Raw genomic sequence first — 13,899 nt, 5'->3', positions numbered from 1 at the left:
ATTGACAGCCCCGACGCGCCGAACGCGTTGTAAATCCCAAGTCCGAGAAGCCACCATCATCAATTTTCCGCAATGAGGCCTTCCGCCGTGCGTCTGCTCAACATCCTCGTCCCCGTCAAACGGTGAGTCCCAACAAAATAGTGGGCTCTAGTTCATGGTAGAATACCTGTTATAGGGCTGTGGACTTTGCAGTGAAGATTCGCGTGAACCCAGAGCAGACCGGTATAGACCTCAATGTGAAGCATTCTATGGTGCGTTTCATTCAGTCCCGTACCCTCGGATTTGCTCAGGTATCGCATGTACAGAACCCGTTCGACGAAATTGGTGCGTTCCTTCTGTTCAGGATCGCACCGCGAACACCCTGTCACACATTCACCCAGCCGTCGAGGAGGCCGTCCGACTCCGGGAACGCCTCAAAGATGCTGTCAAGTCCATCAAAGTCGTCACCATTGGACCCCCCAAAGCTGTGGAGACACTCCGCACTGCACTTGCAATGGGTGCCGACTCTGCTATCCACGTGGAGATTCCCGAAGGCACTCCTTCTCCCGAACCCCTCGCAGTCGCCAAGACCCTTCGCGAACTTGTGGTGCGCCAGAAAGAGGGCGTCGACTTGATAATCATGGGGAAGCAAGCTATTGACGACGATGCAGGGCAAACAGGTCAAATGCTTGCGGGGCTTATGGATTGGGCGCAAGCAACGTTTGCAAGTAGGGTAGACGTAGATCCATCGACAAAGGCGGCCAACGTGACAAGGGAAATCGACGGAGGATTGGAACAATTGAAATGTCAATTGCCTATGGTCATCACAACAGACCTCCGGTGAGCGTTCGGAACTTGCTCGATCCTCGTTTTCTGACTGCGCAATTGTTCCTGTACAGACTTAATGGCAAGTATCCGACGAATAGAATCACTTGAACATACTGAACCGTATTCCATGCAGAGCCCAGATACGCATCCCTACCTAACATCATGAAGGCAAAGAAGAAAGCGATCGAAAAAATCACGCCCGCAGACCTCGGCGTTGATCTCACTCCTCGATTACAAACTCTCAAAGTCACAGAACCCCCCAAACGTGTTGGTGGGGGCAAGGTGGGTATAGTCGTATAAATTACATTTTCCCGGCTCACGAACTGGTGTCATGGAAGGTGGCCAACGTCGATGAGCTGCTGGTGAAGCTCAAGGAAGCCGGGATTACTGCTAAGCGCGCATGAGAACACCCTGTACCATTGTTATCGAAATAATATCTACACTCCTGGAAACATTTCATTGGTGACATTTGGTCTCGGAGTACTAGGTCCTCAACAACAGGCACGCAATACTACTACACAAGAAACGGAAGAGGAGGGCTGACGAGATATGGGTTCCAGATTGACCAGTGGTTAACTTGAGATTTTCTTTTTTCTACTTTTTCTATTTGCTTTTTCCGAAATTGCGTCGAAGCCACTAATGAGTAAATATATAATATGAGGCTTCGATAACAGGGAATGATAGGGAATGACAAGACAATGGCTACACGGAAAAATGAGAGACACGATACGTAGGAATGTGGAGTATACAGAAAAGAATGGGATGAGTGGATGATTCAGCTCACTCGCAATGCTCTGAACTTGAACTATTACGAAGTCGATCTCGAAGTTGAGGTGGAGGTATCCGCAGTTGTGGATGACCCACTGCTCGTGTTCTCGACGCCCTTATCCTCCGTGAGTACGATGAAGAAATTTAAGAAATATGGAAGATCACAAACCTTGGAACGGCACGCGGGACAATTGTTCCTGCCAGTCTCGAGCCACCTATCTACACAAGCTTGGTGAAACGCATGTTTACAAGTCAACACACGAATGTGTTCTTCGGGAGTGTAGTCCTCCAGACATATCAGGCACTGCACCAGGCAATCAGTTTGATAATCCTTCCCGAAAAAAAGGAGCCAAGTTTCCCCCTACCCTTTCGATACAATTATTGGCAATGCGCCCTGTCTTTTCGTATTCTTCCAAGGATGAGGATTGGATCACTTCCAACCCAGACCTCTCGATGTCCTCTCTAGAAGCTGTGGGTGGCTTTACTTGACCTAGGAACTCTGCTAGCTCCCTAACACGGCCGAATAATGAATAAAAATGGCTTTGTTGTATCAACACTACGTACCATAACGCTTCGAATGAGTCCAAGTTGCCACCCATGATTACATGATGATCGTCCGAAGAAAACCCTGCAAGATGAAGGTGCAGAGTTGCATCAGTTACTGTTCCCCCTTACCCACGGTAAGAAAACAATCGGATGGACGGACCGCCGATCACATAGATGAGAAGAGTCTGAGAGGCGAGCGTCTCTCCTGTTACGGCACTCGCCGATGCGATACCGCTCTGCCTGGCACGAGTCAAGTTTCTGAAGGCGTCAAAGGCGCGGTTTTGCCACGTGCGTGGCTGGGGAGATTGCTGCGTTTGTCCTGAAAGGAACCAATCTTGCGGAGTGCTTGCTTGCGATGACAGATCCGGCTGCTGTGTAAGAGGTCCGGAGAGGGAGCGATTGCCTGGTGCAGACGAGAGAGGGCCAGGGACATTGAAGGGGTTAGGGAACCCATCACTTTCCAGGGTGTCGTCCTCGTCGATAGAATGGATACGCCCATGATAGTGCTGACTGACGGTGAAGCGGATCATGAAAGTGTGCGGGGTGGGGTGACTCCCGACCTGCGGTGGGAGGCTGTAAACCAATGACAATAATAGGTATGATCAGGTTAGACCGAGTTCCCGTTCCTGCACCCGCCGACGGGGAGGACGGGGAAGGAACGCCGTCCGTAGGTGGGTGTGGTACCGCATCGACTGGAATAGATGGGGGAGAATTGTGTGTCTCAGACATACCTGGTGCATGGGTGGTAGATGAAAGAGAGGGGAAAGGGTCTTGGGCGAACCCAGCGCCAAGGGACATGTTGCCCCCCGCCACGAGGTGCCCCACCAGTACTTCCATCGTCACCATTACAGGCAGGTTGTGAAGAAGTGGCATTGGAAGTCAGCTCCTGTAGCGAGTCAGCATGTGAGTGGGGTGTAGAATAAGAAGACGACGGCGAGGACGTTGTCACTGGAGCATGAATGCGCGGCAGCGACTGCCCAGATGATGGAGGCACGGATTCATGGTCATCCGCCGGCGTTCCGGCAGCTGAAGATCGAGACCTGCGCCACCAGCTTCCACCGCTCCTCGGCGTACGTTCACGGCGAGCAGATGAACCCTGAGAGAAAGGGAGACGAAAGGGCATTACTGCAAGCTGTGATACGACTGGGAGCCTCCGAGTTGACAAGAACGTGCGCTGCAAATACGCTAGAATATGGAGTATTGACGACCCTTGTAGGATGACTGTATGCAATAGACCAGGTCAACGATGTCGACAGCGTCGACCACTAGTTGTGGAGCAGATGTAGCAGCAGGGAAGACGCCTGGAGACGTATTACCAGGACACGGCCACACCATCCATTTTAGGTAATCCACACAGCTAATACACGGTGACTTGATTCATCGATGAATGCTGAGCAAGTCACAGCACTGCGATCATGGCGCCGAAAGTTCTTCTGGTGGTCGGTGTCCATATTTTAGTGGTGCTCAGTAAGCATATCTGACACATCATGGGCTACAGACATGTTGGGCATATATGTGGCGGAACTCATATGGCCAACTGTTCAAGGCCCTGGACGAGGAGAGTCAAGGGATGATGTGAGTTTTATCCTTCGGATGGAGCCCGGATATCGGGCCTCTGATATCCCCCGATGTGTCTACACTTCCTCACTTCCTATTGGAAGCGATAGATGGGCGTTCAGCATGGGCTACGCTACTGTCACACCGTTGATGGCTTGCTTCGCTGAGAGAGAGTGTGGTGAAGTGACAAACCCTCCTAATAAACCAAGGTTGCTGAAGTTGTGGGTCTTGTCCCGCGAGTCGAGGCAGCAGCGCAAGCAATCCCTGAGTTTACTTGACGGCGGTTAGGCAGCTTAGCACCACATGTCGGGCAGGTACTACAATGCGACAGGTAATGCACAGGCTTCCAAGCCTCGTACTAGCTGCAGGAAGATGGCACGAAGTCGATGCTTGCTATAGTGCATCGCGATCCATCAATCTTACAGCGGTGCTGGTCATGCTTCACGTGCTCAGTGTAGGGATTGTTAGCGAAGGTCAACTTGATGACTTAGGCTTGTCGTCGCAAGGTGGCATGTATTAAGGACATCTAGTGTCGATAGCATCATATTAGATTTAGCTTTAAACTAAAGGACATAATTCTTCATAATAACCGGGAATGCACTTGAGCTTCTGAATTCAAACTTGCGAGTGGTAACGGGACATCCTTTGTGGGTCGGAAACCTGCTACTGGCCAAAGACACGCACCCATCGCGGCTCGAGACCTGTAAAGTCACCTGAAGGAGTTGGGAATGTATAGATCCCGACCCGGCCATCCTGTTGACCACATTGACGAGTATCTTGAGTGGTTGCGGTGACTTTCTTCCAGTCTTCGTCTTTGTTTTGCTTGTCGCCAATTGGAGAGACAGCTTCTGAGGATGATGGCGGCGATTGCGAAGCTGAAGCAATTCCACAACGGGCGCAACGCTTAGTATCCCTAACTGCCACTGTTGGAGCAACGGCACCTACCTATTTAACTGCTGTTCGGAAGTGAGATCCAGTCACAGTCGGGAGGGCCAGAGACGTCGGCAGCCCCTCCAAATGATACTCCACACCATAGGGAATAGCATCTATGGAGGCGAGGTCAAAGATGCCACAGCGACGTGAAAAGAATGGAGCTGATGGATGCTGGCACAAACTGGATTGCAGCTGCACACTATTACACTCAAGAGTACAGTAGACTCACCCGGTACATGACCTCTCGGAGGCACAAGTTTCGGCCTTCCACCGGTTCCACACGAGCAACTACGTGACTAGTCCCGGTAACGGAAGTATTAACGGAGATGTACGCCGTGTTTGCACACAGACGTTCGGCTCAAAACCATTACTGTAACCAAGTACGGCTTTTCAGAACTTGCCAGATGATGGCAACTTTGTAAGGGCAGCTAGGATGTCACAGGATGCGATGCAAGGCTAGGTGTGCACCGCATAAGTCGGTTTGTGTTTGCCTGGTGAATCCCGGCATGTTGATGCGAAAGATCAGGCGATACGGAGAGAATGCGAGCCTAAGCATGTACATCCTGTCTTCGGAGAGCGTCGAACAGCACCTGAATGTACGGTTGCTCTAGCTGACCGACGGCAGGGTTGACCCATATAGGGGTTCCCCACAGTACATGAGCAGCTTACATAGAGACCACCTTACGGCAGGTGTGGAAAACTGGGAGAAAAGATGGGAGGACTTGAACGAGACCCAGCAAGCACCTAAGCAAATCGAGTGGTGGTCCGTGCCATGCCACAGCCGTAGTATGTAGTAATAATGTAACGTGTTCTCGGTGCCCAACGCCAACACCCGACCTTGACCTTGTTCACACCCTTAGCATCGAATCAACTCCCCAAGACCTCACATGAAATACTCATTTTTCGATGGCCAAAAAGCAGTTCAAGAAACCTCTCTTCAGAACTAGGAAGCTTTCCACCTGTTCCCTTCCCGCGGTACGCAATCCATTTCTTTCAAACGACAATCGATTTGTGATAAATCACTCGCAGGGATCGTCTCAGGCTCTCGCTGGGGATCTTGCCTCTGATTCTCAAACGTTGTGGGATGGCTCTTAGCGAACGTTTGCCAGGATAAAGGACTTCCTCCATCCGTCTTGGGTGGCACCAGTTAAGAGCGTATGTAATCTATTTCGCCCCATCATTGCGTGACGTTGATTGCTCCCAACTGAACAGTGCCAAGGATCCACTGCGGAACCAGACCTCGACCCCCTATCTGTCGAAAGCCAGGTTGATGCTGCTCAGTTGGCACTGGATGTCATGACGACCATTCATCCACGGATGGGCCATACAGTCGTCGACAACGTGGCAAGGGCTAATACATCTATCGCAGACATTCAAAGTCTGAGTAATACGTATCTCTATCATTTCAAAATCTTCAACTCCGTCGTTGTCACTATCGCAAATGTATGCCGGTGGTTCTGTGCAAACGTGTTCTGATGTAGGTCGGCAGGTTCACCCGTACGCCCAGGTGGCATTGGGAATTTTAATTGCTGCTTCTCAGGTATAGTTCTCCATCTGATTCGTCCCCTCTGCTGACATCGTCGTTGCGCCAGTTGATCCTCACCCAATCGGGCTTAGACGATGCAATTTCTGCTCTTCTGAAGAAACTCAGCATTGTTTACAAGTTACTTTCGGAGGAAGATACGTTGAAGAATCTCGATGATATGAGGGATACCCTTGCGAAGATTGCGCGGGTCGTGAGCGACGCTGCACAGTTCGTCGCGAACTACTCCGAGACGAAGAGCTTCTGTATGTCTTATCACATTCATTTGGCCCCAAAGTGCTGAGGAAGGTGCGCACCAAGGGAAACGATTAGGCAAGAGTGTGCTCTCCGAAACACAGTCGGTTGTTGATGGCTACGTCGAGACTCTAGATGATTTGATGCAACAATACCGCGACTGCATTGTCCGAGATATTCAGATTAACGTATACCGGGTACTTGAAGACGTGAACCTCGAAGGCATGGCTTATGCGGCTGGGGCCGGCCTCGACACAACCAAAAGATGCCTCGACGGCACGAGGACAGAAATTCTGCAGCAGATCGTGTCCTGGGCTACTGATCTTGATGTCAATGCCCCTCGCATCTTGTGGCTCCGTGGGCAGGCGGGAGGGGGAAAATCTACCATTGCTCATACGGTTGCATCATGGATCAAGGACGTAGGGGGTCTTGGGTCATGTTTCTGTTTCGCTCATGACAGGCAGGCCGAACGTCGAGAACGGAGGATATTCACAACTATTGCCCGTGGTCTGGCAGACCGCGACCCTGCGTTTCGGCGAGCATTGGCGGACGCCGTTTCAAGGGACTACGATCTCAAGACCACATCTGATGTGGTGCAGCAATGGCAGAAACTCATCTTGGGGCCGTTGTCCAAGGTAGATGGTATGATAGTTGGGAACGTGATTGTGGTGATCGATGCCCTGGATGAAAGTGGTCCGGAAACTTCGAGGAGACAGATACTTTCCCTCCTCACATCGACGGAAGCTAACCATCTACCCACGAATTTCCGCATCCTCCTGACATCCAGACCATTGCCAGACATTGAACATGCTTTGGGTACTTGTCCCCACGTAAAACCGACTTCGTTGGATAATATATCTGCAGAATTAACGGAACGTGACATCCGGCTGTACGTTTCCACACAACTTGGTCATCTTCGGGAGATGGGAGCTATTGAAGTCCAAACCATCGTCCAAAAGTCGGATGGCCTATTTGAGTGGGCTCGCCTGGCGTGCGAGTTCATTAAACCAAGTAAGCCTGGTCGGACGGTTAGGGAGCGCTATGACGAGGTTGTGTATCTTGGCTCTGGAGGTGGGGGAACCCCATTGGATGTCACGTACAGGACAATCCTGGAAGACACTATACCTGATGACAATACCACGCTCGCACGATTTTGTTTTGTGATGAGGGGCATTTGAACCTCTTGGAATGGATGCTGCAAACAAGATTTGCACTCACTTTCCTCGGAAGGAGGACCACTGGACATGGCCATTATCCTTAGATTCATGTCTCTAGTATTGAGTGGTATTGCAGACAGGACCTCTGTTGTCTGGCTGCTGCATCAGGAAAATAACACTTTACTATTTTTGACTTTTTGTGACTAATGTGACTTTTTGGGAAGGAATCTACTATCATTACCCATGTCCTGCAGGCATGGCTGCACTGTTCTTGCTGATTGGTCTTGTTCAAATCACCTAATTCATAGCTTTCAGTAGATACCACATACATTCAAATTGGTGGAGGTTCCAAAGAGATATTGTGATTTTTCTCTCAGACAGTGTGCATCACACCAATGGCTCAATATCTCTGAATTTTCAGATATTTTCTAGTCTTCTTGGCTTAGATATATCATCACTTAGTTGTCTCAATAGATTCTGTTCTCTTTTCATTCTTCAAAATGTTGTATATGGTCAAAAAAAAGTACAGATAGTAGGTTCCTTCCCAAAAAGTCACAAATAGTCACAATAGTCACAAAAAAGTCAAAAAAAAGTCACAAAAAAGTCAAAAATAGTAAAGTGTTAATTTCCTGATGTGCATGCTTTGTTCTGTGATTCTCTCACTGATCCTGCATGGAGTGGGATATATTGTGTTGGTGCATCTGACATGCACAACCTTGTCTTTGCTTCACTGCAAATTCTCTGCAATGACCTGTGATTCAATATTTGTGGACTGGAAAGTTCCTATCAAGGCAATTCTGAGGTTCATGATTTGGCAGAGAGAGTTGACAAAGGCATCTTGGCATATCTGTCCTATCCATGCAGATTCTGGGCTCAGCATCTGTAAGACCACATTTGATGTGTGCTGCACTTGTGGAATGGATGAAAGCTGTTGTTCAAAGTGAAAATTTTCTGTTCTGGCTTGAGACTCTGAGCTCACTTGGTGCATATAGGAGTGCTGTAGATTCTCTTGTCTGGACTGCAGCATGGTTACTGGTGAGTGCTCCACACATGTATTTGATATCATCTGAATCACAGCATAGGGCCAGAATGGTTTGGAGGATTTATCAGCATTTGCACAGGATAGGATCAAGTTCATTCAAAATTTTGCCAGTGGAATCTCATGCAGTCCACCACACCTTTGTATCTCTGCTCTGCCAATTGCTCCTTCAAATACACAATTGTCAAGACTATTGATGCCAAAATTCTCTTCCCTTATAGGAATCTCTGGGGGAGGGCTTAAAGAGTGGCCAGCTGTTCAGCTTGCCTTGTCAGATCACACTGCTAGAGTTAGTGCAGTTGCAGTTGCCCCTGCCAACAAGAGGATTATCTCAGGCTCTTCTGACAAGACTTTGAGGGTGTGGGATGCTGAGAGGGGTGTGCAGATTGGTAGCTCTCTTCAGGGGCATACTGGTTGTGTCTGGTCAGTTGAGTTCTCCCCTGATGGAAAGAGGATTGTCTCAGGTTCTTTTGACAAGAATGTGAAGTGTGGGATGCTGAGAGGGGTGTGCAGATTGGTTGCCCTCTACAAGGACATATTATTTGGGTCCAGTCAGTTGGATTCTCCCCCAATGGCAAGAGGATTGCTTCTGGCTCAGATGACAAGACTATCAGGATATGGGATGATGAGAGAGGCATGCAGATTGGTAGCCCTCTTCAGGGGCACACTGGTTGGGTCTAGTCAGTTGGATTCTCTGCTGATGGCATGATGGTTGTCTCAGGTTCAAGGGACAAGACTTTGAGAATCTGGGATGCTGAGAGATGTGTGCAAATTGGTAACCCTGTTCAGGGGCATGCTGGCTGGGTCCAGTCAGTTGTATTCTCCCCTGGTGGAAAAATGATGCTCTCAGGTTCTGATGATGGGACTGTGAGGATATGGGGTGCTGAGAGTAGTGTGCAGGATTGGTAGTCCCCTTCAGGGGCATACTAGGAAGGTTCAGTCAGCTGGATTCTCCCCTGATGGAAAGAGGATTGTCTCAGGCTCCTCTAACAAAACTGTAAGGTTATGGGATGCTGAGAAGGGTGTGCAGATTGGTGGCCCTTTGCAAGGACATATTAATTGGGTCCAGTCAGTTGGATTCTCCCATGATGGAAAGAGGATTGTCTCAGGTTCAGATGACAAGACTGTGAGGCTATGGGATGCTGAGAGGGGTGTGCAGATTGATAGCCCTCTTCAAGGACATACTAATTGGGTTTGCTCAGCTGGTTTCTCCCCTGATGGAAAGAGGATTGTGTCAGACTCTTCTGGGAAGACTGAGAGGTGTGCAGATTAGCTTCCCTCTTTTGGGAATACTGATTGGGTCCAGTCAGTTGGATGACCCCATGTAGTGAGTTTAGTCACAACATATGGGTAGCCTGCATGCCAAAACACCATTACTCATGTAGAGCCTGGGGTGGGCCTGTCAAAATAGTTTAGCCATAACACATGAACAGGCCTGTGGGCCCAGAGTGACAGCAACAAATGAGCAGGCTGGTGAGTGGGTGATCACAACAAATGGGTGGGCCTGTGTGGGGTAAGGATAACAACATATAGACAGGCCCATGAGAACAGGGTTATACTACTTCACTGTAAGATATGGATGGGCCTGTCCATGGTAGAACCCATGCTGTCACAAAATGAAGATGAGCCTGTCTGTCCTAATGTGGATGATGGCACAACATATGGACAGGCCTGTCTACATTATGATCTACCCTGTCACAACAGAAAGATGGGCCTGTGCCTGCTATCATGGATGATGGCACAACATATGGATGGGGCTGTCTACATTATGATCTACCCTATCACAACATTAAGATGGGCCCATCTACATTATGATCTACCCTGTCACAACATAAAGATGGGCCTGTGCCTGCCATCACAGATGATGGCACAAAATATGGACAGGCCTGTTGTGAGTCAAAGTGCAGTTCAGTGGTGTAAACCAACCAAAACCAACACAAAAGACAAAGAAAGTGAGTGGTGGTGTGCCTCTGCAGTACCTAAATGGCAGAAGGTCTTATTCAGGTGAGTTTTTGCAAGTTCCAACACTCAAAGACAAGTGCTGAGGGTTGGGGGTGCTCCTGATGAGGAAGGAGCAGGAATGTGAGAGGAAGCAATGGGGTAGACTGCTGTCAGCCTACAGAAGGATGGATGATGACTTAATTTGATGTCCCAAGCTGTACTGAGCTTAGGGAGGACTTGGAGTGAAGTAGATGATGATAGTTAGACCCTTAATAAAGTCTCAACTACCAAAGCTGATGAATGAATTGCTTAGAGACAAAGAAAATGTGAGCAAGAGGGGCTCTCTGGTGTCTTGTTCTTTGTCAGCTATCTAAGTACAGTGATTTATATACAGTACAGGGGCATTGCCTATGGAAAACAAGGTGCACATGTGGTAAGTGATTGGTAACTGATAAGTAAGGAATGTAAGCAGTGGGTAATTGGCTTAGAAAGCATTGGTGAGCACTGGTAAGGATAAATAAGCCAAAAAACAAAGAATCAGTAAGCAAAGTCAAAAGATTGGTATGTATTGGCAATAGGTGAGTCAAGGACAGTCAGAATTTCAAAGTATGGGTCAATCATTGTCAGAAACTGAGTAAGCACACTGGAATCACAGGGGAGGCTATGCATGTCACATCTTAAAGGAATCACTTCTAGGCCAAAGTGGGATGACAGAGAGGCAGTGCTGATCTGATGCCAATATAGGACATCCATAAGGGGATGGCAGGTGTCAGGTGTCAAAAGGGGTCAAGCTTTGGGGGTCTGTAGGGTGACAGGAGCATAGGGGATCACATTCCCCCCCAACTGTCCTCTCAGTGAAGCAAATAAAAACTTCATGAATGAGACTCTGTTGGAAGAGAGGATGAAGGGGGAGCATCTTCTGCTGCATCTTGCAACAAGAAGGCCAGATGTGTGTCATACTTGTCATGGATGTGATCAGGGAGAGTGGAGAGCAGTAGATTATACTGTAGCTGTTGAAATTTTGGAAGAATGATGGATGAGACTGGCATGAGGACATTGCAGGGAGCAGGGAGGAAGGATCTGTATGCTTCTTGGAGCAGAGAAACTGAAACAACCACTAAGACCTTTCTAACTGAATGACAGACCTGAGGCAACCAAAGAATGTCCTCCTGGAGGTCATACTGATGATAAGAATGTGCTGTCCAAGCTGGATGGGCTGAGAGGGGGCAGATGAGGATAGGATGTACCAGGATGAGGACCACCTGGTAAATATATGTAGCCATGGTCCCTAGCAAAAGGGACAGGTGAAATGATCAATGTGGAGGCAGCCATATCAGAAGAATTAGCACAATGAGCATCTGTTGGAGGGAGTGCTGTAGAAATGTGTGGAGTGCACAGATCCTTCCCAATTTTGGAAGGTAGGATCACATGGCTGAGCACTATAAGCAAGTGTGGGAATGGCATTGGTATCTGCAGAAATGGGGGAGATACATCAAAGACTGGAATGTTGTACATGGGTGCTAACAATTTTTATGGGTGCTTAACTTGCTTCTGTCTTCTTTCCTTTGGCATTGATGACTCATTCTTGTGTGATAGATGACTGCCAATGCTTTTGGCTGTCTTTCTTGATGTTAAGGCCCTAGTCTTTCATCTCCATTCATCAGCATTATCCATGTCCACATCACCAAACACCTTTGGTGTGTGACAACAGGATCCTTGCTGCATGTGAATGCTGGTGTGGGGTTAGTAGGCAGAATGTATGGTTTTGCAGGCATGGGTACTGGTGCAGGTACAGGGGGGTCAGACACCTGACATGCAGCACATGAGCTCTGAATGCCAGGGAGATGATCTCCTCTTTGACAGTGGCTGCATGAGGGTCTACTTGTGGAGGGTTGGCTGGATGTGCCATGGGTTGTGCTGTAATCTCTACCCCATTGAAGCAGGATTTCTTTCCATGGGAAATGACTGCACCCTTGTTACCTTCATCAACTTGGTAGGTAGCCCAAGCTTGAGCAACATACACCTGAAAGTCAGGGTCAGCTAAGTCAGCAACAGATTTGTTGACATCCTAGACTGTGTTTAGAAATGCAGATGGCTGGATCTCTAACTGCATGCACATCAACTTGAGGGTGAGCAACACAGAAGAGGTTGGCTGTGCCCTGTGAGGCTGGGTTGTGCAGAGTGGTGGGGATTGTAGTGCATGCACTGGCCTGGTCTCTGTCAGCCATGATGCAGTCAACAGCATCTCTCATCAAGTCACATTCAGGGAATTGTGGAGTTCTGCTTCTGTCTGCAATATAGACTTCAATGAGCACACACCTCCTTGTCCAGTGGTTGGGGTCTGTGCAGAAGCTGCAGCTGGGTCTGCATTGTTGCAGCAGGCACTGTGTTTGGAAGTTGTATTCTTGCTTGATGACAGTTCCAGCAGGTGGTGCTGATGGGAGGTAGGTAGGTGAGAGAGCTGAGTGGGCAGAGCTGTAGCTGCTAAGGTTGGTACTGTGCTATGGAGAGTGGATCCAGTTAACAGGAGCTTGGCAACTTGGACAACTTCTGTGAGCAGGTAGAGGTCATCTGGGTGGAGGTCAGTGCAGACTATGGAGGGGCAGTGATGAATATAATCTGTGATGGCCCTTGGGAAGCTGTTGAGGAACATGGAGTCCTATTCTGTCTCTGCAAGCTTTTTGGTTTTAATGAGGAGAGCAGAGATCTTAGTGAATTTCTGCTGGTATTCTCTGAGGTTGTCCTGGTTTTGCATGCACTTGGACTGATACTCTTTGATGAGGTACTGCAAATCTGCATGGCAGTAGTGGTTGTCACCTTTGCAGCCAGGGTACAACCCCTTGACAGCAACTATGAAGGCATCCCAGTTGTCAGCTGTGGGGGTGGCTTCTGGAAGTGTCTGCCAGACCTCAGCTTTTTTGAGGTCAGCATAGTGGATTGCAGCTCTGATCTTGCCATGGTCATTGAGAGCAGCTAGAGTACCAAGGAAGTTGATGCCCTCAAGGTAGCACAGGAGTTGCATAGGGGAGCCTCCACTAAATTTAGGTGAATTTTGTGTACTGCAGAAGAGCATCTGAAACTGTGGATTAGCCATTGGTGGGTTTATTTGTGGCAGTGGTTCTGGATTGGTAACAAGAGGAAGCTAGTCCTCACCCAAAAAACATAAAAACCACTAACAAAAAGTCTAAAACTGCCCAGAAAAATAACAAAACACATGAGAAGTATATAACTGAAACACTGTCTGTCCTGCTACTCCACTGCCTATGCAGTTGGACTTACATTCCATATGTTTCCTTTTGTGTCTACCCCTAGGTATATGGTCACCTGCCTCTCTGTGCATTTATCCCTTGGTTCACCCCTGGTTCCCTCTGCTG

The 13,899-nt window shown here is 48.6% G+C and overlaps 2 protein-coding genes across 2 annotated transcripts; one reads left to right on the top strand and one right to left on the bottom strand.

Moving 5' to 3' along the window:
• Positions 1-72: 72 nt before the first annotated feature.
• On the top strand, positions 73-1,211 carry F5J12DRAFT_888604 (uncharacterized protein; the record flags this gene model as incomplete). The annotated part of the gene is made up of 7 exons (XM_051747270.1): positions 73-122; positions 176-251; positions 306-324; positions 381-819; positions 879-890; positions 948-1,089; positions 1,146-1,211. 7 exons carry the CDS (start codon positions 73-75, stop codon positions 1,209-1,211), a joined length of 804 nt encoding a protein of 267 aa, XP_051604376.1.
• A 127-nt stretch (positions 1,212-1,338) lies between these two features.
• F5J12DRAFT_802837 (uncharacterized protein) lies at positions 1,339-3,441 on the bottom strand. The gene is made up of 6 exons (XM_051744431.1): positions 2,918-3,441; positions 2,282-2,627; positions 2,140-2,203; positions 1,941-2,085; positions 1,745-1,879; positions 1,339-1,690 (listed from the first exon to the last, which is right to left on the bottom strand). The coding sequence occupies exons 1-6, from the start codon at positions 3,242-3,244 to the stop codon at positions 1,616-1,618; spliced, it is 1,092 nt and encodes a 363-aa protein (XP_051604375.1). The 5' UTR covers positions 3,245-3,441; the 3' UTR covers positions 1,339-1,615.
• Positions 3,442-13,899: the final 10,458 nt, after the last annotated feature.

The sequence above is a fragment of the Pisolithus orientalis genome (assembly GCF_024613125.1).
Source record: "Pisolithus orientalis strain OTSU chromosome Unknown F5J12scaffold_3, whole genome shotgun sequence".
NCBI lineage: Eukaryota > Fungi > Basidiomycota > Agaricomycetes > Boletales > Pisolithaceae > Pisolithus > Pisolithus orientalis.
This window is presented reverse-complemented; position numbering and strand designations above follow the sequence as displayed.

Bases quoted from the DNA above. Each gene is read 5' to 3' on its own strand.
- F5J12DRAFT_802837 (XM_051744431.1), bottom strand. From the start codon at position 3,244: ATGCCCTTTCGTCTCCCTTTCTCTCAGGGTTCATCTGCTCGCCGTGAA. The intron at 2,086-2,139 runs GTACGTAGTGTT...CGGCCGTGTTAG, and splicing joins GACTCATTCGAAGCGTTATG to GGAGCTAGCAGAGTTCCTAG. The intron at 1,691-1,744 runs GTTTGTGATCTT...ACGGAGGATAAG, and splicing joins GTCCCGCGTGCCGTTCCAAG to GGCGTCGAGAACACGAGCAG.